The 23017-nt window shown below is 38.1% G+C and overlaps 1 protein-coding gene across 1 annotated transcript in view; it reads left to right on the top strand.

Moving 5' to 3' along the window:
* Nucleotides 1–23017, top strand: part of ror2 (receptor tyrosine kinase-like orphan receptor 2) — a 42844-nt gene that overhangs the window by 4492 nt on the left and 15335 nt on the right. Inside the window, exon 2 of the mRNA XM_067484047.1 lies at nucleotides 15754–15825. Within this exon, the coding sequence (XP_067340148.1) occupies nucleotides 15754–15825 (72 nt within the window). The remainder of the gene's footprint in view (nucleotides 1–15753; nucleotides 15826–23017) is intronic.

Here is a 23017-nt window from a genome sequence, read left to right as displayed (position 1 = left end):
AAGAACTTCCAAAACAAAAGTTCAGATATTTCATACTCTGTTTTAGCATCAGTGCCTATTTACACTGGTGGATTTAATGAGACTGAGTCTATGATTGTTTTTATTATTTAAAGTAAACTGTTACTAACTGTTTACTAACAGTTTAGAGGTAACATCAAAACAATTCTAGTTTAGAAAATAGTGTGACTCATATCATGGGGAAAGCACATGTGACAATGGAGTGTTAATTCTTTTTAGCATGATCTGTAATTTTTAAAATTGCACAACTACAAACAAATAAACACTGGTGCATTTGTATTTCTACAAATAGGTTGGTGAGGGCTTGTAGCTTCTTTCTTCAGTCTTTCAAAAACCTCCAAGGCACACGTGTCAGAGAAGGAATAATTGAACATCATTATGAATAGAAACAAATGCCTTTAAAAGGTTTACCGTTTACTGTTTATTTAGCTTTGTATTATAGAGAAAAAAAACCTACAGTTTTCCTTCAGTAAAGTAGCTTGTGGTTTCCTTCCTAGCAAACCATCGCAACCTGCGGATGATTAATGGTTGCACCTTTCTTGAAACAGTTTTAGAAAGCCGACATTAAACAGCAGGTCAGAATGATTCATAGGATTCTCATTCTTAGTTATGGGGAACCATAGTCTGTATTTAACTGTTTGTGTCGCTACAATCCCTACCAGCACATTAGAAGCAGTAAGAAGTCCATCGCCCACTCTGGGGTGCAACCTGGTTAAATGAACTGTATGAACTAATGGCATTGTTATTTTGCTACAGGCCAGGCACTGATGATTAACTGTTGCAACACACACACTACAGGCTTTTCCCAAAGTTTTATTGCACCCTGTCTGTGTTTCACCTTCCCCCGTCTAGCTGTGAAGTGAGGCAATGCAAAGCAGCAGTGGATAAGCCAGAGGAGTTAGCCAGAGGTCAGTCAATTACTCTGCAGTTTGTTGAGATGCTGGGGAGGGCCCAACATTTCCCCCGAAATAGCAAGGAACATAATGCTTAAATGTGAAAACTCAAAAAAAAGTCTCAGGTGGCTTGTAGCTCCGTAGCAGACGTAGATCTACAGAGGTGTTTGAAGGAAGGCAGATTTTAGGTAAATACGCCCCTGAAGTTCCAGCCCCCAACTATGTTTTTAAAGTAAGCCCATAATAGGTTGGTATTTAGGTGCACAAATATGTTCTGTAACAAAGTGCAACTTTTAAAGTTGATCTTTGTTTCCCTGCTTTGTTTGCTTTAACACTGAACTCTTTATGAGCTTGTCCCTTATACTCATTGTGATGTACACAGCTTTTTAGAGAGTTTGATGAGCTATGTACTGACTGCTTCCCAGCTAAAGCTTCCCAGCAGCTTTATTATAGACATAATGGTTTTTGTTTTTTCTCCCAGATTTTGGTCGGGATACTTTTTAATATAATCTGCTCAGCTGCTTCATCCGTGTCAACCTTCTTCCATCAGTGCTAGTGGCTAGTCATTCAGCATGTAACAGTGGTGGCTTTGTTCGAAGTTGCAGCTAATTGCTAGCTGGTGATGAGCACTCAGAGCAGTGTGAAAAAGCTTAAGGGAGGCTGCAGGGTGTTGTTGTATTGATATACACAGAGCTTTACCACAACAGACTGCTTGACAAAAATCCAGGCTCTGTGGTATTTTGTATATACAGACCTTCTTTGATACAGGCAAATGGAAATAACTGATGGTAGAATAGAAAGCTAGAACTCCTAATCATTTAGGCCCCTGGGTGAAATTTTACTTACATTAACATTATGAAATATCACACAAGATATGAACATATTTTTTATCAGTTTAAAGGGTCACACCAAGTGACTGCAATAGTAACCAACTGCAGTTGTGGAAACAGCTGTAAGCCAAATCCGTTATGTTTGAGTTTGCATAAGAGAGTTTAAATGTCCTTACTTTCACATCTGAGCAGTAATGCAGGCTCCTGTCCTTTATTCTGTAGCAACAGCGGTCTTTAATCTGAATGGAGCCACAGTGGCATAGTCAGGTCTTGTGTGTACAATAACATGAAACAATTGACTCATGCCTGTGATCAGTTATGAAGATACATTTTATGTAACATTCTGAAACAAATAATTCAACAGGAAGAAACAGTGACGGATCAGGTGTATAGGTATAAACAACCTTTTCTCACTGTATCACTCTCTCTTTGTACTATTCATAATATCCTTCCCCCTCAATGAGAGCAGGCTTTTCATTCCACTTTCATGGCCATTCTCCACATGTAGAAAGTTTCACCTAATTTATATGAAGCACACTATGCCCCCCCCCCCCCCCAAAAAAAAAAAAAAAAATATATATATAGTTAACAATAATCTACAACAGTCTACAATAATATAGTTTTTTTTTTTTGTTTTTTTTTGCTTGCTTTATTGTCAATTTTGTGCCATCAATTATCATCTGTTACTGTGACTGAGAGTGGGGTGAAAACGGTAATTACATGTTTTGTTTAATGTTTGTGTATCTGGAGTTCTAGGTGTTGCACTTTTGTTTTCTCTTCTCAAACCACAGGTGCAGAATGTGCATGCTAGCTGGTCACTGCCTGCAGACTAGGTGTTGTGTTCAATTGGTCCAATTTCTTTACAGAAAAGTTGACTTAAGGTGTTGCAGCACTCAGCCTTTATCATAACTATTCCTTTGACATCAGGTTAGTCTGTCTCTGCCCTTTACGCAGAGTGCAGATGCTGTACATGCACCTTATCAATAAGCCCTGGCAAGGGAAACAATGTGAGAATTGTAAAAGCAAGAATCTGTCTAACTACAATGATCAACTGCAAACAAACAACTGCAACAATAAAGAGCTTTTTCCTTCCTGTGTTTGTTGATGTTAGCAAAATGACTGTCCGGAGGCTCACTGGTGTATGCTGGCATGGCCTGGGCCTGGTACTAATTATAATTCTGGATCTGGGATAAATTAGAGTGCTGCAAGACATTCCCATGGGCAGGGCTCAGTGCAGATTGACTTGTAGACAAGATGGATTCTGTTGGCAAACTGCTGTTTGGTTAGTGAACAGTTGATGTTTTAGCTCTAAGACTACACACAGCGGGCATTATAGATGGTCTATCTTGATTTCATGGTAAAAAGAAAGCACAGTGATAAAAGAAAAACATACAAGACAGACGAGGGCCTTAGCAAGGTTAGCATCAAAGTCTGAGACAGTACTGAAAAAAGTCTGAAAAAATCTACCAGAACGAGAATATTACCTTAACATTTGTTGCAACTTTGGTCTACAGAGCTTCAATTGATTGGGAGTTAAATGTTAAGGTCTAGAAACATCACTTTATGCACAAATTACAGCCACAGAATAATTTAAAGTAAAGGTTTAAGGATGTCCCTAAGGTAACAGTTTTAGGTACATTAAGAGGCTGTTCCAGAGTTTGGGGGACAACAGTATTTGAACTAAAAAAAAGATTAACAGAAAGTTTAATCGGTTAAGATAACTATGTAAGTATAAGTCAAAAAAGTAATTGTAAGTAATACAAAAAACAAGAATACATTAACATAAGTGAACATGATTAATTCATGTTTATTATGTTATTATAACAAGGTATGTTTACTTAATCTGATCAAATGCATAATGGATGAATACGCACATTTTTTATGTGTACAGTCAATGAAGATAAGTAAAGAAAAAACAGTATATTTTCTTTGTTTGGATCTGAACATGAATCAAGCTGTACTATAGATCTTCAAGTTTTCTTACGGTATTTTGAAGTAAAACACATCCAATGATGATTTGGATTTTTTGGTCATCTGACAAATATGGTGTGTATTTGTTTTATAACTGTGTAGTTATGTTTCTTCAGCTGATTGGTACAGGAAGTTGGTATGGATACAGCCCCCTCACTAGTACCTTAGTAAATACTCAAAAGGAGGTGTTCAGAAGCCTAAATGCAGTGAAAAGCCTCTTTCAGGCTCCAATGGGGGGTCCCCTACTAGTCCTGCTTATTGCCTTTACTCAGTGGTGGGGGTGGAAGAGGAGAAGAGGAAGAGCCATGACTGGGGCTCTCTGCCGACTGTTTGGAGAGCAACGTTCAACTGGGAGGTACATTTGTTTCTTCCTGTGTTGACTGAATTTTCCATCATGGTCCTACGGACTAAAGAAATTCATTTTGGCAAAGAGAGTGACTTTATATAAAGTGGGGACTTATCTTTGTGAATTAGTTAAGCTGGATTTTCACAGAAGGGCAAGCAGATTTAGTCTGAAGCCGACAAAACACACATACTACATCACACTCTGTTCACTTTGTTGGGGAGGCTTTATCAGTTGTTTGGAGAGGACCGCCTCATGAACTGGGTTACATAAATTGTATAGTCTGTTAGTGACAGCAAGCCCCACCTCTACACACACTGAGGTAGTATTTTGCTGAAGAAAGAAAAAAAAACTTTTTAAAACTATTTTTAGAGGAGGAGAGGAAAAAAATTATGTTTTTGATCCTTCTTAATTGCAACATGTGCTTAGCTATCCTCAATTTGGATTACAAGACATTTGGAGCCAAAGGCAGTGTTGTCAAGTGTGTTTATAATTTTCCTATGAGTGTCCAAGGATGTCTTCTCGTGTTTTATGACGCATACTTCTCTACTTGTGTAACCATCAGTCCACCAAAACTTCAGAGGGTTTTGTGTTATATTTGTTCCTGGATCTTCCACTTACTCTTCCTTAAGGCAGTTAAATAGTATAGAAGGTGGAGCTGTGCACAGTTTGTCTTGAAATACTCATTTATTCCGCATTACAGCAGACTGCTTGTGTAAGGTGAAACCTTTCATGTCTATAATGTAAAACTTTCAGGTGACAATCCAAAAACAGCTGTTTGTTGATCTTTATAAAGATTTCAGCTTTTAAATCACAGCATTCAGAAATAAGATTTTTGACCAAGCTTATAGGAAAACAAAAATATGTAGGTATAAGGTCTTTTTCAGACTTTTCAGTTTATTATCTGCTTTGCTCTATATCGTACAATATTCTGCTCATTCTGCTCTGTAACCTGACATTGCCACAGCAATGTGTTTGAGTGGTCTGGTTCAACAAGCTGCTCTGTGTAAGTCAGCTCGATGTTGCTCTGTGTCGTAGCCGTGGAGTTCCACCTCCAGGCTGCACCATTCCCGTGGAAATTCCCCTTACATTGCTTCATCACTTTTTCTTTTTGGCTCTGAGCCAGCTTTGGCATATATGTTCAGTTCGTTTAAGTTAACAATCATAAAATTCAAGATACAAAGTCTTTCACAGGAGAAAATGAGAATCTCAGAACGTCCCAAATCAAATGAAGAAGAGGCGTTTGTCTCTCTAATCAACAAGTTGGCGTCTCTCTCTTTGGGCCAGGACACATCGTTCATACATCTTGTCTTTGGGGTTTGTCCCATGGTGTCCGTGCTAGGTGGACCATGCTGAATTGTGAGTGAGACCACTCAAATTGGCTGTTCAGCTCAGCACATCAGTGCTCAGGAAGAGACCATTGTATTAACAACATCAGTACAACTTGTTCTGTGTTCAACCAGAGTGGTGTAAACATAGTAAGCTACTGCTTTGTTTACAGTTTGAGGATCCACAGCCCCAGATCTGATTTCGTTTTCTGTCATGCAAGTGCAGAACTTGCAGCATTACATGCTTGTTGACTCTCGTCTTTGCAGTCGGTCATAACACTACTTTTTGACTGGACGAAGCTGATGTGACCTGATGCAGCCGATAGTCATTGTTGGCTAGTTCTTTGAAGCAGCATGGTGTGTCAAAATCCTTTTACACTCCCTGTGTGTCATGCCATGACACCACTAAGCCTCCCTGATCACTGTCTCATGCCAACTTTCAAACACAGACTCAGTCTAACAGTTAATAATTATTTCAACTGTCAAGTCATGAATGGGACCATGCCAATGATCTGGAACTTCTACAGTAGATATTTGATTGGCTTTTAGTAGTAAAAAAACTTGATTGGCTTCAGGGTAAGATAAACTGGTGATCCATCAGCCTGGGACGGACAGAATGCAGTGGTGAGTTGTAGTTATTTACTATATTATTATATATAGTCTTGGTGTAACTGGGGATCTTTTCAATATCTTTTCTTGGAGGCAGATGAGTGAAATGTTCTGATAGTCCTCAGTAAGTGGAGGTGGTCTGTTATGGTGGTCTGTGAAAATAGGTTAAAGCAGGCTTGTTGAATAATACCCCCCCCCCCCACACACACACACACACACACACACACACCCCTCAGCAGATGCTTTGTTAATCATAGTTGAGAAACAGGGGCAAGAGAGGAAAACTTAAAAAATAGAAGAGTTTTCTTACCTGTTTACAACTAAATCTCTATCCTGCTGGATGGTGCCTCACGAGTTCACATTCTTATTTTGCCACAGACTGTTTGGATGAAGGAAAGAATGACTAAGTGTTGGTTTGAAAAAAGATAAACAAGTTGCACGGGGGCTTTGTTTTACATGTATCCAAAAGTCTTTCCTTTCTTTTTTCACAGCTTACCTTAGTTTAACACTGACCCAGCTTGGTATGCACACTTTTATCAGAAAGCCAATAAAATGCAAATTACTCAGCTCATCCCCCATCATGACCTTCCCAGTCATTATTGTCTGGTCTTTGAGCTTTTAAATGGCCAAATATTTGAACGGAAGTACCTGTTTTTTTTATGTGATGCCTATTGTTGTTTTAACTCAGTCATGGAGATGGAGTTACCGCTGTGTAAGCTGCCTTGGTGAAGAGGCCAGGGTGTGAAGATAGCATCATAGCCAGTAAAGGGGAAATTCCATTGCAGGCAAGTGATACCATCTGACAACCCAGACAGTGCCATGATACAGTCATTATGTCAGAAAAACTGTAAACTTGCTGTACATGTCTGTTTATAAGTAGATAAGAGTGATGGAGCCTGTGTGGCAAAAGTAGTCACATCTGGAGAAAATTTGAGTTTGAAAATAACAAGATGACTTTAGGTGGATTAATAGATCATTATGCTTCAAACAAATGCAGGACATGCTTTGAGGGCAATGGAAAATTTTGTAGGGAGGACGTTTCATAAGCATTTTGGCAAAAGCACTTTGTTTGAAACATTCATTTGTAGTTGAGCTTGTATCTATTGGATTAATGGTTGGTCAGTGCGCACTCTTCACCTCTGGTTTGAGCTCCACCAAGCCTGTGTGGCTCTAGCCACCGAATTCTGCACTGTCTTCAGAAGTTGGTTGCTAACTTTATCTGCTTCTCAATCCACTGTATGGTATAATGCATTTATTGTGACAGTTTAACTAAAAACAGCTGTGTGCTGTAGCTGGAAACAAGGTATGATGAAAACCTGATGGCATGAGCTGAATGAGTTTTCAGTGTAGCATAGGAATTCACATACTTTTTAGTTGTAGCACAATATTTAAAAGGCATGTTCATTATGACAAACAATATTTTATTGTTGAAAATATATTGTTGAACATATGAATAGATGATAGTATATAAAGTATAAAATAGATATAGATGTATATAGATGCAGCTAAGTCTAAAGGCATCACTTAGTTTTTCTTTTTCCTTGTTCCTTGGTTATGTTTTGCTCATTCATTGTAAATTCATTATGATGATTACCTGAAGGTCTGTACAGTGCATGATGGAGTGTAGCAGACTGTAGAAGAATATAGTAGAGCAGGGAAAGGCAGGGCTGGGCAGAGCAGAAAGATCAATTTCAACTGTCATGTTGCTGCTGCCTTAAATTGCTTATTACAGCCTTAAGTGTGTGTGGAGTCTTTTGTTTGGCAAAATGAGGTGGGCAATTTCCTCAGGAGCTAAAACTGAAGCTAAAACATTGGAAACCTGAGTTCAGGTGAATGTTTATGTTACTGTTTAGGATATTAATTAGTGAGAGGTTAACCAGATAAAGGGGCAGCTGTAGTAATAGGGGAGGGTTGCGTCAGGAAGGGCATCCGGCAAAAATACTGGGCCAAATCAACACGCGTACAATGATCTGCTGTGGCGACCCTGAACTCACGGGATAAGCTGAAAAGACAAAAAAAAAAAAACGGTTAGCCAGATATACTTTATAAGACATGATTGTGACTGTGTTATTAGTGAATTTGAATTGTGTAACAGAAAAGCAGCGGTAATAATGTTAATACAGTGAAATGTGTTTTTTACCATTTTGTCAGTTGGAGGACATAAACAGGATTGGAGCTTGCATGGTCTGCAGCTTCGGGGCACTTTTAGTGGTTTTCAGAAGAAGGGCTTCCCCCAGATACCCTTTTACAACCCTGGTTTTTATGGCAGATTATAATGTCTCTGTGTCCTCTCTGTCATCTCTGTTACAGTAGTGAAAATGCGTTTTTGATAGGAAATGTGGTTTAACTGGCTTATACTTCCAGTCTCATTTTTTCCTTCAGAATAAATAGTGCATTGCTTGTGGCGTAAATGGCCTCTGTCCATAAAATTACCATGTCAACATTAAAAAATTGTTTTTCAACCGCTGTAGTTCTGCAACAATTTTAAGGAAGATATTAAGTAGATTTTTTTTGAAACAGTTTTGGCTATGATGACATAACATTTGCTTTTCATGGTTACCAGATTAAGATTCCTGATCATTTTGCCTCCTGGCCTTTATAGTAAAATAGTCATGGGTCAATTTTTTTGTCTATAAAAATTAAATATAGCAGACATAATGCTATAAAAGTTCTTCGCAGTCAAGCTCCATAGACGTGAACCCTTTTAAATTTTATATACATCCCTTTCTACTCCAAGAACCATTCATCAATCAACACCCTAATGACTATATGGCCTTTAATTTATAGGACATTACTTACTAAATTTTGTGTTTGTCTGGATGCATAAATGGATTTATGCATAAATGTAAAATACAAATATTAAAGTTTGTAACTATTGTTTGTACAGATTAAGAGAATTTCCACTAGTCCACACATTTTTCTGCTTAACACAACTAAGAATGATGCATTTGCATTAGTTTCAACATTCATAGAATTTTAGTCAGACAAGCAATCTCAGGAATTCAATTCAATTCAATACAATTCAACTTTATTTATATAGCGCCAATTCACAACAAAGTCATCTCAATGCACTTTACAGAATAAAGTCAAGACAATAAAGATGTATAGAGAGAACCCAACAATTCCCCCTTGAGCAAGCCGTAGGCAACAGTGGAGAGGGAAAAACTCCCTTTAATGGAAGAAACCTCCTGCAGAACCAGGCTCAGGGTGGGCTGCCATCTGCCTTGACCGGTTGGGGTGAGTGGAAAGTGAAGAGAGAAAAGAAAAAGATCAACAAACGCAACAACAAAACATCGGGCAGGTTGGTAGGACCAGTAGCTGCATACTGGACACACATACGGGACAGCTGCAGAAAGGGACAGAGAGGGGGAGACAGAAAAGGAGAAAGACAACTACAGGAGAAAACACAAACAGTTAATGTCATACAGTAGTGACACGTGTAGGGTGAGAGGAGAGGAGAGAGTGACAGGAGGAGGGTGGTTTCCCCCAGCAGTGTAAGCTTATAGCACCATAACTATAACTAACTATAAGGTTTATCAAAGAGGAAGGTTTTAAGCCTAGACTTAAAAGTAGAGAAGGTGTCTGCTTCCCGAATCTGAACTGGGAGCTGGTTCCACAGGAGAGGAGCTTGATAGCTAAAGGCTCTACCTCCCATTCTACCTTTGGAAATTCTGGGAACCACAAGTAGGTCTGCATTCGAAGATTGAAGTGGTCTACTGGGATGATATGGTGCTATGAGGTCTTCTATATATGATGGAGCCTGACCATTCAGAGCTTTATATGTAAGAAGCAGGGTTTTAAATTCTATTCTAAATTTAATGGGAAGCCAATGGAGAGAAGCTAGTGAAGGTGAAATATGATCTCTCTTGCTAGTTCCAGTCAGCACTCTTGCTGCAGCATTTTGGATTAATTGCAGTATCTTTAGTGAGTTACTGGGGCATCCTATGCTATGGCTCTTAGTCAGCCTGGCTACAGTGCTGAACAGAAACCGGGGGTTGTTCTTGTTTTCTTATATTAATGATGAATAATATGCTGTTCTGGCATCACAGAGCTTTTTTGTACATTTTTAAATAGTTTTTCTAGGCTAAATGAGATTCTTCTAAATTTCTGGAACACCACTTCCTTTCCAACTTTTTGTGTTGCCTGTTTTAAGTTGCGTGTTTTTAAACTATACCATGGAGATCGCCTCTGCTGGTTTACTGCCTTCTTTTTAAGAGGGGCAACACTATCGAGTATTGTACGTAGTGATGCTGCAGAATTGTCAACAGGATAATCTGTTTGTGCAGGAGTAACATTAAGGTGGCTACTTTGAGTATTTATATTTTTATTGAAATATAAAATACAAATGCATCAAAATGTATCCGTTCATTTTGGATTTAATCATCATTATTGTTGTTGTTATTGTATTATTATTTTGGCTTTTGTGTATGCATTCATATAAAATTTACTATTTGAGAGTAATCTAGGAATGTCTTTAAGCATGATACCTTTTGAAATAAAGACTCCAAACATCACTGGGGGATTTCTTACTAAGACAGCACTTATCTCTGTAACTGAGACTAAATCGTTCCCATGACAGAAAACTGAGAGGCTGACCAGAGTGAAAGAGACAGAGGAGGTACACAGTGTGATCTGAATTGGATATCTAGAGCAGGGAGGCTGACCAAAAATTGACTTATTTTGACTGGCTAGACAATGTGTGTCCTTCCAGCTACACTAACAATGTATACTGAGTCTGAACCAAAGAGGGTCAAGTGCCTGGTTAACGGATAGTATGCCCTTTGTTCTGTACTGATGCTTTTAGATCAGGAAAATAAGTAAAATCACCATGAAATGAAAGAAGACAAGATTATAACATTAGTCTTAGTTTATGACCATGTATCTATTCCGCACATTGGACAAGTTTAATGCAGCTCAAAATAGGCTGTTGTAGAAGAACAAGGTAAATGCTCTGCACTTATAAAGCGCTTTTCTACCTATTGGCACTTTACACTGCTTCTTTTTCACCCATTCATACACACTGATGGGGGAGCTGCTATGCAGCTGGCCAACACTCACTGGGAGCAACTAAGTTGGGATTTAGTGCTAGAGGACACTTCGACATGTGACTGGAGTAGCCGGGGATTGGACCAACAACTGTGAGATTGGTGGACGACTGCTCTACCTTCCTGCGCCACAGTCGCCCGAAAGCAAATGTTTCAGTTCGTTGTCATAACATTACAGGTTCAGTATGCAAACAATGTACAACACGTTCTGTTCTACTTGCTTTCATTTTGTTTTTAGTCTGTACAAACCGTAAATTATCTTACCATCTGTGTGCATTCGAAAGAGGGAGAGAAGGAAGTGGTTGGATCATGGTTGCCTCTAACCCATGAGCCAATCATCATGGAGGAGGTGCTAGTGAGGGCAGTGTGGAGTTTCAAAAAGTGTGTGGATTCTAGCCCTCACTCAGGCTAGGATGGTGTAACTGTAGGCTAAGCAGAGTTTTGCAGCACAGGTCTCGTTAAAAGTATAAAAGAACATATACTGGGAATAATAAATGCACCATCAGTGGAATCAACCTTTTAACTAAACATCCACCTCCGATACAGACCACTGAGCTGCATGTGCGGCATGGAGTACTTACTGGTTGGTTATGTGACATGATGTAGCGACTTCTGTATCCCCCTTAAAAATACTCCATTAACCACTTACATTTTCAAAGAGAACAAAACTAGACTTTTCAGTCATATTTTCTTCCATTTACACTTTGTGGTTGGTTGCTTCCACCCGCTGAGGTTTAACTCAGCCGGCAACGTCATTTCTGCCTCCAAAGCAATTTTGCCCTTAAGGAATGTTTGTATAACTCCAGTCTGCTTTTTGTAAACTGTTAACTCAGCACTTGCTGAAAAACTCAGGGAAGTGAGATCAGAAAATGAGGATCAGTAGCAATATAGAAAAAACGTAAGAACTGAAAGGCAAGAGAAGAAAGACACAGACAGACACCAACACACACACAACAAACATGCACGCACGCACAAGCATATTAAACAGGAGAGGAAAGGAAAGTTGAGGTGTGCCAGAAGGCCGTCAGAGAAAACGGTAGATGGAGCTGTGGCCTGGTCTCTTAGCTCTCAAAGGGCCCTTTCATAGTTAAGGCAGGCGGTTGTTGGAATGCTGCAACCAGCAGTCTTTTGCATCTTGTGGATTGAACAACATCTTATTGCCCCCAGTCTGTCATGATGGCCACTGTCACTTTCCAGGGTTATGGATACATGTCATCAATCATACCCACCCTGTGCAACCAGCTCAACTGAGTTCCTTGTCTTGGTTTTCTTGTGTGACAAGTTTAGTGTGTGATACTACATTAGTTAATTAGTTGTAGGGTGTCTGTTTAGCTCCATGGAATCTTGAAGAATTTACAAGACTAAAACAGTACTAATGTCTCCCAGATACTGCAACATACCTTACACCCCACAGTAGACTAGTAGTAAATGAAACAACATAAAGATGCTTTGGTATTCTAAGGGTCAAGATATACTTGCTGTTAACTATGCGTATGCCTTCACAACATGACATCCTCATGTAGCCTGCAGTGATTTTGATCGTCATTTGTCCACATTATTAGAAATTAATGCTACATGTACTGTATGTGAGACGTAATCCTACATATTGCTAGTTGGACAATATCAAATGATCAAATATAATAGATTAATAGTGGGTGTTGCATATTTTCCAATAAGATGTAATGAGCAGTGCCCATTAATTCTGCTACATGCAACATAATGTCTGACAGTACGATGGTACTCTCTCTAAAGGATGACAGACAGGATTTCTTTATCTCCCAAATGCCACTTTTAAGTTCACATTTAATTACTAATTTTTTGGCCTTAAATGAAGCCAGTCTTAAAGTGAATCTTTTTCCTTTTTTTTTAATTTGAGAGTATATATGTGTTTAGATAACAGTATTTGAAGCATGTCACGTTTATTTTCTTAATACTGAGTTTAAAAGAAAAATGTTATCTATAATGTGTTAAAGAATCCATCAGAAGCCCACCACACATTTGTTAAAGTTTGCAAATAATGAGAGGAACAAATGGTGTGTAGAATATCATCTTCCTAAAATGCATACTGTATTACAGTGTGTAGTTAAAACTAAATATTGAGATTAAAAGATTAAACCCTAATTTTTTAAACATTTTATTTAATGCCATTAGAAGTTATGTAGAGCCTTAATGTCACTGTTCTGTATAATTCTTCTTTAGTCACTCTGTACTCAAAAGCTGCTGCATTATAATTGTTCTCACAAGGCACTGAAATTGTTGAATTTATGAAATTACATCCAGTGTGTTTGGTTTATAAATTACATCAGAAACAAAAGCCTGTTATATAAGATTGCCCTTTGCTTGCATTTATATATATATATTACATTTAAATGACTTCAGTATGATTTTAATGCTACACGGATAAAGCAAATGGCATCTGAGTTGTGTGAGAAAAAGAGACACCACAGAGCAAATATTGTAAATATTGTAACTTTTACTCTTTGGCAAGAGCTAAAGATGAAGAGACAAAAGACAGAAGCCAAGGAGGCCGTCTTCTGGGCTAAAAAGGTCAAACTTGTTAGCTGCTTGGTAAGATTTCTGTTTGCTTGGTTGTGATAAAGTAAAAAGGATCTTTTGGACATTTCTGGTCATCCACGTTTGTTTAGCAAATGTTGTAAACCTTTTGAAAACAAACTAACAGGCTTTTGGAGCTGTTCCGTCCATTTGTTGCTGTATAGCTGTGTGGGTAACTTGCTATCCATGTTTTCCTTTTGAAAAAGCTGTCCAAGATTTGAAGGGTTATTTTAGTTTACTTTCTGTCTATGGAAAGTTTTTAGCACTGCTGGGTTTTTTTGTTTCTTACATCAGACAAAATTGCTCCACTCAGCATGTCAGTCAAAATTACTGTTTGTTGTCTTATTGTTTCCGGCTCAGTAACAGCTACAGCTTGTAAACAAATGCACATTTTTTAGGAGGGGTCAACTGGTATTTACTACAGTTGTGTAAAAGTAAATTACACTCTGCAAGGTTAGGGGACGACAACTCACTTAAAGGTACAAAATCCTGCTTATTAAAACTTTAGGGTTACATGGAAACAGAACAATCTCCCTGTTGCTTACAAAAAGGTGTTAATTTTAATATTTTCTTGTAAAGCCAAAAAATAGATCTTAAGCAACCAGGAAGGAAGGATGCTATGCGTGTGTGCACATGGTAGCTGTGGTCAGAGGGTGCAGTAATGTGTATAATACATTAGTTTGCTGCTATGGAATATATGATTTAATTCATTTTATAGAGTTCTGCAATGTTAAGTTGTATTAATAAAACGATACTTAGCTAATTGTTGTCTATTGTGAACCAGCTCAGGGACCACAGATGGAAATGAGCTAATAGCTAAGTCTGGTACAATGGTACAATGCATGTTTTATTATTGCCAAGTTCAACTGGATTCACCACTCATTTGTAGCAAATGTTAAAAATAATTAAGGAAATGTTATTTATGATTTAAACTGAGAACTGACTGAAAAGGAAATGTATAGCTTAATGTGAACAATCTGCCCACATTGCTAATGAATCTGAGCTCAGCAAATCAGTGTGTTTTGTGAACATGGAACAAGATCCAAAATAAAAACATAATTTAAACCCTGTGGGAACTAATACAACAGGCCTGTGTACAAATGACAATGACAATTTTAGGGTGCAGCTAAGACAGAGTAGATAAAACTTCAGGATCTGCACCTGATGCCAGAAATAAACAGCAAGATACTTAATCCTTCCCATTTTGCAGGAGACGGTTCTTACTTAAAGCTAAAAAGTGATCGAACTCCAATCTATAGAGGAGAGTTTTGCCAATGAAAAGAATGTGGTATGATTTTGCTTACTACAGGCCTCTAACAACCAATTTCTTTCACCACCAACATATGTCAAGCACATGGTCTGTATCCCAGTCAAAACAGGATCAAAGTATCCAATAGTTATTCATTGTAAAATATATTACATGTACTGTATTATTTTTTTGTTGCTGGATGTCTATGTTCTATGTTTTGCGCCTCGAGCAGAGAGGCATAAAGATCTCAGCATGTATTTTAACCAGGGGTTTAGGAAATAAAGGTTCACTGAACTAAAGTCTTAAGGGACAATAGTACATTATCACTCCAAACATACAGTGGCAGAGGATGTCTTGATGTCTTAAATTCTTTAACAAGCACTGAACAGTAGAATTAGAGCTTCCGTCTCACAGCTAGAAGGTTGCAAGTTCCCGCCCTGGTCGGCCTTTCTGTGTGGAGCTTGCTTGTTGTCCCCGTGCTTTTATGGGTTTTCCTACAGGTGCTCCGGGTTCCTCCCACAGTCCAAAAATATGCATGTTAGTTTAATTGGTGACTCTAAAATTGTCCGTGGGTGTGAATGGTTGTCTGTTTGTGTATGTCTCTCTGTGGCCCTGAGATAAACTGGCAACCTGTCCAGGGTGTGACAGGTGGGATAGGGTCAGCTCCCCCTGCAACTCAAATAGGATAAGCGGTGACAGCTAATGGAGGAACAGTGAAATTCCTGTGGTTGTGCACTGAGACAAGGACTGCAGTAACTTATACTACAATAAAATGTGTTGTCATTATTTTGTCTCCTATTTTCATTATAAGATATGGATTCCTGTAGCTGTTAATGTGTAAGGATCAACTGTTTCTTTGAGACTTCTTAATGTAGTTCTTTTTGTCTAATACTGTGCTATTGCTATTTCCATAGCTGACCCTGGTCTCTCAGTGGACACAGACAGTCTTGCCGAAGCTCAGAGTGGTGCTGCACCTACAGTTGAAGGTAAAAGACGAACTACTTTGGTTTATGAGCTGCTGCAGAGAATTTGTTTGTTTCATCACATCTGCTTGATTTGATCCATACAAAGCTCCAAATTAATTGGGTGCTCATTTATTCATTCATTCATTCATTCATTTAAACGTGATTTAAAACAATATATTAGGATTCAGGTTTCTGTGTGGGGTGGCCACTTTAGTTGAGTGGCCATCATCCCAATGTCCACCCTGTAAACAGCCAGTGGAGATGTTGTATTCCCAACACTGTTTAGGTGTATAAAGTGTAAATAAAGACAAAGGGCAGGAGTTGCAAATCATTTAAGACCCATTTGTGATTAAAAATAACACAAACAACCTAAATGTTGAGACATTTGACAGGTTTGTTTATTTTGTCTTTAATACCAACAACACATTTCAAAAAGGGGAATTTAATAAGTGATGCAACTAATATTAATACTTTACCATGCTAAAAAAAAATTTCTATGTTAACAAATGCATGGTAACCATCAGAGGATTCAGTTGCATTAAAGGAGGCAATAATGATTAGAAATAGTTTTGTTAATGACTAGTTTTGAGCCCTATCCTCTTAGCTCTGGTGGCCTCATGGTGGCCTTCAGGCCTGTGGGAATTATTCCTAAGTTAAAAGTAAGGGGATGCTTCAGCACTGCTGTGGCACGGTGGGTTTAATACCATAGTTGAGAAATAGAGCGTTACAGTGTGAGGACTGTATGTGTATTTTCCAGGACCTAAGTGAGTCAAGAGCAGTAATAGCTTTTATTAACATTTTGGTCCCTAAGAACAGAAGAGGAAGTCTGTGCTTCCCTTGCCTTAGTCAGTATTTTAGGTCAATCAATCAATCCATCAGCATGCGTCTCAGATGAAAAGGTTTAGATATAAGATGGATAGAGTCATCATATATCTACAGTATTTTACCAAAATTCTTTAGGTCATATTGTGTAACGTTTTATTTGGCTGCTGTTTATTAAATGGCAAAACATTACTTTTTTTTTTGTATTCACCACAAACAAAAAGAGAGTACAAACAACACAATACAAAACATAAAAGCATAAAAACAGTGTGACATATGAAAAAAAGACAAGAGATGTGTTACCCATGTACAAAATATGTTTGCTTATGAAGGTGCATCGGGGTAGGAGGATTGAGGAGGGGTAGTGAGATTGAGCAGAATGGGTATAATTGTGAAAGAAACAATAGTTGGGAGAGGGATGGGAAAGTACAGTATAGGAGTATACATACTAAAGATATAAACATTACATATTTTATAATAATTATTTATGAGAAAACTATATATATATATATATATATATATATATATATATATATATATATATATATATATATATATATATATATATATATATATATATATCAAAGAATAACAATAATAATGTTAATAATATCAATAATAATAGTTGTAATAATAATGGTGATAATAAAACTAATATTAACCAATAGGCTGATAGCAACATTAGCAATAATAAAAAAGATAAAATGACTCATGACTAGTCTAATTTTTAACTGTTTGTTGCAGGGGTGTGTGTGGAGATGTACGTGGCTTCAGTCCCAGGCATTTTGTTTAATTTGAAATATTCTAGAAATGGGTTCCAAGCTTCATCAAAGTTTGCTGTATTGTTTTTGTATGTAGCTGATGTATTCTTTGAGAAGATTTGTCCAGTTGTCAGACTCAAGAGTGCAGTCAATGTTTTGCGGACCCAGAAATAGTGAAGGAACCAGGGAGTTAGGAAGGTTTAAATGATTTAATTATGGAAGGTAGCACAGGTTGAGCCCGGGGGAATGGGGAGTTCTGTCGGTGGGTGATGTCTGGGAGAAGGAGAGCCTGGTCCGAGGAGCTTGACGCTCGGTGCGGGGGGAAGCGTTGGATTGGCAAGTCGCAGGAGGAGGAGGAATGGTAAAGGTGGGGGGGAAACCGTGGAGACAAGGAATCGAAGGGATTGCTGAACACAGAACGGCGGCCGGAGGTTCTGAGGGTTGGGAGACAAAAGAGCAGGTTAGCAATACGATACTTGACGTGTTTTTCCGGATAGCTTAGTGTACTCGAGTACCGGGGAGGTTACTGAGACGATCTGGCGACTTGTGGTGTGAAGGAGACCGGTATATGAGCTGCTGTCATTAGGATGAGTGATTGCCTGGAGGTGTGGCCGCCGCTGAAGTCCAGGTGCACTAGGAGAAAAAACACAAAACAGACAGGGAGAGAGAAAAAGAGGAGAGGGGAGGATGGGAGAGCAGACGCTGTGACACCAGTGACTGATATGTAGTGAGGTTTTAGGTTTACAGTTTTGAAAAATTATTTTCTTGGTGACTGTTAGAGAAATGAGTACTGGGTTTTTATATGTAACTTGGAGATGATCAACTTCTGAGATGTTTCCAAGTAAACAGAGGGATGGAGATCTGGGGATTCTGCACCTCAGGATAGTGGGTTTCGGGCCCAAGTGGTGTGGAAGTAACCGTCTGTGCTACCTGAGGTGCATTGTGAGCAGGTATCTGTGTTGGTTCAGCTCATTTTAAACATTTTGCTTTGAGTGATGTGGGTTCTGTGAATTGTCTTGTATTGTATATGTTGTACATTTGTGTTGCTATTGATGGAGAAGGTGTTTCCAAAAGTCAGAGTTGGTGGAGAGAGTAAGATCAATTTTCAATTTTTCTATTCGGACTGTTATTATATTTGATGTTTGGTATAATTTTATAGAGTTTAGACAACAGTTTCTTTGAGCCTTGTGATTTTTATTGTCTCGTCAGTGTATTGGGCTGTTAGTTATATTCATTCTTGATTTAATTATGAATTTTAATTGTTGGTATTGGAGGAACAAAACATTACCTTTGTAGATGACTTCTAACTGCAGAGTAATGACTAAATCCATTTTAAATCTATCAAAGTTACAGCGGTTTTAAGAAAAGTTTCATACTCTTTCTTCGTCTCCTGAGTTAATGCTGAGGAATATAATAAACTTACTCGTCAGAGTAAAGCACAAACTAATGGTTATATCACACTTTGAGTTTTAGGACCCTTTTATATTTTATGATGAAGCACAAATGTATGAAGCAGAGTACTTTTCTTTATTTGTTATTTTTTTGTCCTTTCGACTTGTCCTGTGAGTTCAGGGTCGCCACAGCGGATCATTGTCCACATGTTGATTTGGCCCAGTTTTTATGTCCGATATCCTTCCTGACACAACCCTCCGCAATTTCTACTGGACTTGGACCAGCACTGCACAGCTGGGGATGGGAATGGGCTCTTGGGGGTTCAGTGTCCTGCCCAGAGACAGTTTGACATGTAGTGAACTAGAGTACACTGAAAAAAGCAGACTAAGGGCAAACTGTTTCAAAAGCAAAAATATAACCAGTATCCTGATCTCTGTAGTTACCATAATATTTATCTTGCCATACACTAACATTTATTTCGACAAAGCTGAGGTAAAAATAACAGAGAGCATAAATTTCTATATATTTAGCCCACATCCGCTGTTACAGCCTTCAAATATTTTCTCACAGCATTGTCTTCTGAGAATCCACACACATGTAATAGTCTGCAAATGATGCATTAATCACTGTTAGCCACAACCTCATTCTCTCACAATCACTCAGGGAGAATCTGTGGATCAATTCCAACTACTTCTTGTTTCTTTCACAACTACCCAGATAAAACCATAAACATAAATGATCCCTGTTGGCAGAAACAAATCTGCGTTGTCGGGATGACAATAGCTGGAGCAATTTACACAAGCACAAACATAATCCAAACACAGACCGAGTACGGAGTGAGTTTTATTAAATAATCTGTGTCTCAAAACCACAAACTGCAAAAATACTCCAGCTGTTGAATCGGCGAAAAAGAGATACGCTTCCAAGTCCTTTCACAACATGTCACTGGAATGAAAACAAAAAGGGAACAGCTTTTTTATTCTAATGCAGCCCCAGGCAAGGGAAAGGGAAATTTTATTTTGAAATGCTGTAACTGATAGATTCCAATCTGCTTTTGCTTATGGACTGCTGACATTTTATATGAGTCTCTGTTGAACACTGAAGAGTATTTTTTCCATCAAACAGGGGCAGTGCAGCATAGCCCTCAGTTTAGTCACAGTGGAAGCATTTACAGGAACTGTACTAAGCAGCAAAGATTTTTACAAGCAAAGTTGTTATATCTAATGTATGAAGTTATATCTTAAATATTATGACCCAAAATTCCCAAATTATTCTTTTAATCCTGCTTAAGGGCAAAAATTACTGCCTTTTTGGTGAGGTTACCTCTCTCACACAGCTGTGTGTCATCAGCGTGAGAAACACAGAGACAGATTAAAAAGAAGTTTGTATTAGAATAGTTTGTTTCGACAGTTGGTGGTTGGTGGTCTCCAAAATCTTTTGCAGAAAGAGAAAACCATGCTGGAGTCATTTTCCAGTTGGAATATCAACAGCTCCCAGCCCACTATCTAGAGGCATGGTAAAGTTTTAGCTTTTAAAAGCTGCAGTGCCTCCTTTAATGAAGGATGAAGACATTATAATTAAAGAGCTGCATCCTGACATCACTCATCTGCAGCCTGTTCTACAAGGAGCTTTGCTGTAGTCAGGTTAGGAAGCTTGCTGGGCACGTGTCTTTTTTTCCATTTGGTCAACTCCAGAGTCTGGCTACTGCTCAAAGTACAGATGATAGAAAAGCCAGGGGACTTTTGAGTGTGTGTTTATCATTGCCTCTGCACACCAACCATGCTTTGTTATTTCCTTATACAGTAATCTGCATAGCTAACTGGGGTCCTAGCAGAGAGTCTAGAGTACGGTATTGTTAAAATCGCTAAAAATTCCAGTGATTTCCTGTTGAAACAGTTGAACAAGTACTGTTATTGTGACTGAATATGTGACCACTGGCTGTTGGTAATGAAGGATAGAAAGACAAGGACGGAAAAAGAAAGAAAAAAGTTGCCTTGAATGTTGACAAAAGCAAACAAGCTACCAGGCCCCAACTGGAAAATCACTCCAACACTGTGTCCTCTTTCCTTAAAGTACATTTATCCAAGCTGACCTGGCTCATTCTTTCTGCAGAACTAAAGTGCATGGTTTTTAATCAGTTCTTGGAATGAGAGCTGGGGCCAGTCGAGGGTTTTGTGTTGACTTGACTAAAATGAAATGTTCATGTACCACTATGTTAAGAAAAGCTTTCTGCTACTCCTTTACCTCATTTTAACTAAGGAGTGGATTTTACTTTCCTGTGATTTTGATCATTTCTTATTGTAATAAGTTGCAGTGATCAGATAATAAAAGTTATTACTACCATTAATCATGCCCTCTCTGCTGGGCTTAGCTTGGGGTTTTCTCACACGTTTACTGTCATTTCTATACGTTAGCATGTCATACCTAAAAAAACACAGGATGTTTTTCTTCATGGAGCTCTGTATGGAAAGTATTGAGTATGGGAAATACATTGATGACAAGTGCAAAGACATAATGGTCACAAGACAAATTAATTGTGGACTAAAAAGAAAAATCTGTGTCTTTGTTCGTCCTGGAAGTGAAATAATTCCATCTCTGGCTCCGGCTCCTCCCACCTCTGGCTCAGATGATTTAATGCCTTGCCCACATATACAATTTTTTGCTTGTTTCAGTGCAGTTTAGTCTTTTGAGACTAGTATGTGGACCTAAAGCAGGAATTATCTGGACATATTTTAAACAGGCCTAGATCTTCCAACTGTTAATAACTTCTACACGCAATGCTCTCTATTTATTTTTTTAAGTAAAGTCCTATGAGCTTTTCAGATCTGTCACTGTTTATCCATTGATTTTTTTTTGTGTTGGATGGATCTTCAACTTATATGAAATACACAAAATATGCAATTACAAAAAAGGGAGAATAGAAGGAAAGCAACAAATATGTGGCATGTAGACAGCAAGTTATAGATGCTTGTCGTATTTTGAAGTGTTTCAGCAGGGCACACGTGTCCAAACATGTAGAGTACACCAATCAACCACAACATTATCACCACCCAGGGGTTTAACAATTTTATGGTCACTGGCAAAACATTCCTTCATTCCTGTGTGCAGGTTTTCTGCACCCAACTGTCTTCGACATGCATGACCAACAGTAAGCATTTAGACTGGAACACTTCAGACACTCAATATGACACAGATTTAATTTCTTCTATATTGTTTAAGTACAGAAAAGCTGAACACTGTTAATAGTACTACAAAAATACTGAAAAATAAAAAGAATCCCAATACCAACACAGAGATGATCCTCTATAGATAAATAGGCACTTATTGCTAAATCGAATCATTTTGCAATAGTTTCTCTCGTCTGTAAAAAATGTGTTTTCTTTTTGTTTGATACAGTTAATTCAAGGAAGTTTTGGGTCGCTGAATGATGTGTGTTAACTGTTTTCGAAAAGAAATATATAAAAAAACCTTCGGCAAACCATTGGCAAAGTGACTTCTGCTGTGCTACGAAGGTGATGATAAGGATCAGTTGGATCCTAGCATCATTAAACACAATATAGTAATATAACTACATAAAATAATAATGATAATATCAGAAAGTATCATTTTGGGTTAACCATCTGTTAGCACATAAAGTGGTTAAAATTACCTCCATCTTTACTACAGTAACCTTGACCCCTATTTTATTTAGTTTAATGTGCATTATAGTTTAAAATACGTTGTTTTCCTTTTGAAGTACTTTTACTTTTTTAATTTAAGTAAAATGTCAATAATCTGCTATGTACCTTTACCTGAGTAAAAGCTATTGAGTAGTACTTGCAGTAGAGAATATTTTTGGCTAGTACTAATTTCTTTGAGTACTGAGTTTGTGTACTTCTACCACCTCTGCACACAGTGGATTACAGCTGAGTATGAAGCTGTGTAGCTGCTACTCAGAGTGGCCATTGTGACCCTTGTCTCGCATTATACTGTATTATCAAGACCACCAGTATTTATGTTGTGGCTGATTGGTGTCTGCATGCATCTTAATGAAAATATGCAAAAAAGGGAGCAAGATAATCAAAGCAAAGTAAAAGATAATCTTGACTGTAACAGTTCAATTTTCAATTCAACAATTCAATTCAATTCAACTTTATTTATATAGCGCCAATTCACAACAAAGTCATCTCAGGGCACTTTACAGAATAAAGTCAAGATTATAAAGATATATAAAGAGAACCCAACAATTCCCCCTGGAG

The sequence above is a fragment of the Channa argus genome, chromosome 18 (genome assembly GCF_033026475.1).
Source record: "Channa argus isolate prfri chromosome 18, Channa argus male v1.0, whole genome shotgun sequence".
Taxonomy (NCBI): Eukaryota; Metazoa; Chordata; class Actinopteri; order Anabantiformes; family Channidae; genus Channa; species Channa argus.
Note: the sequence above shows the minus strand (reverse complement) of the source record. Positions and strands in the feature narration are given on the sequence as shown.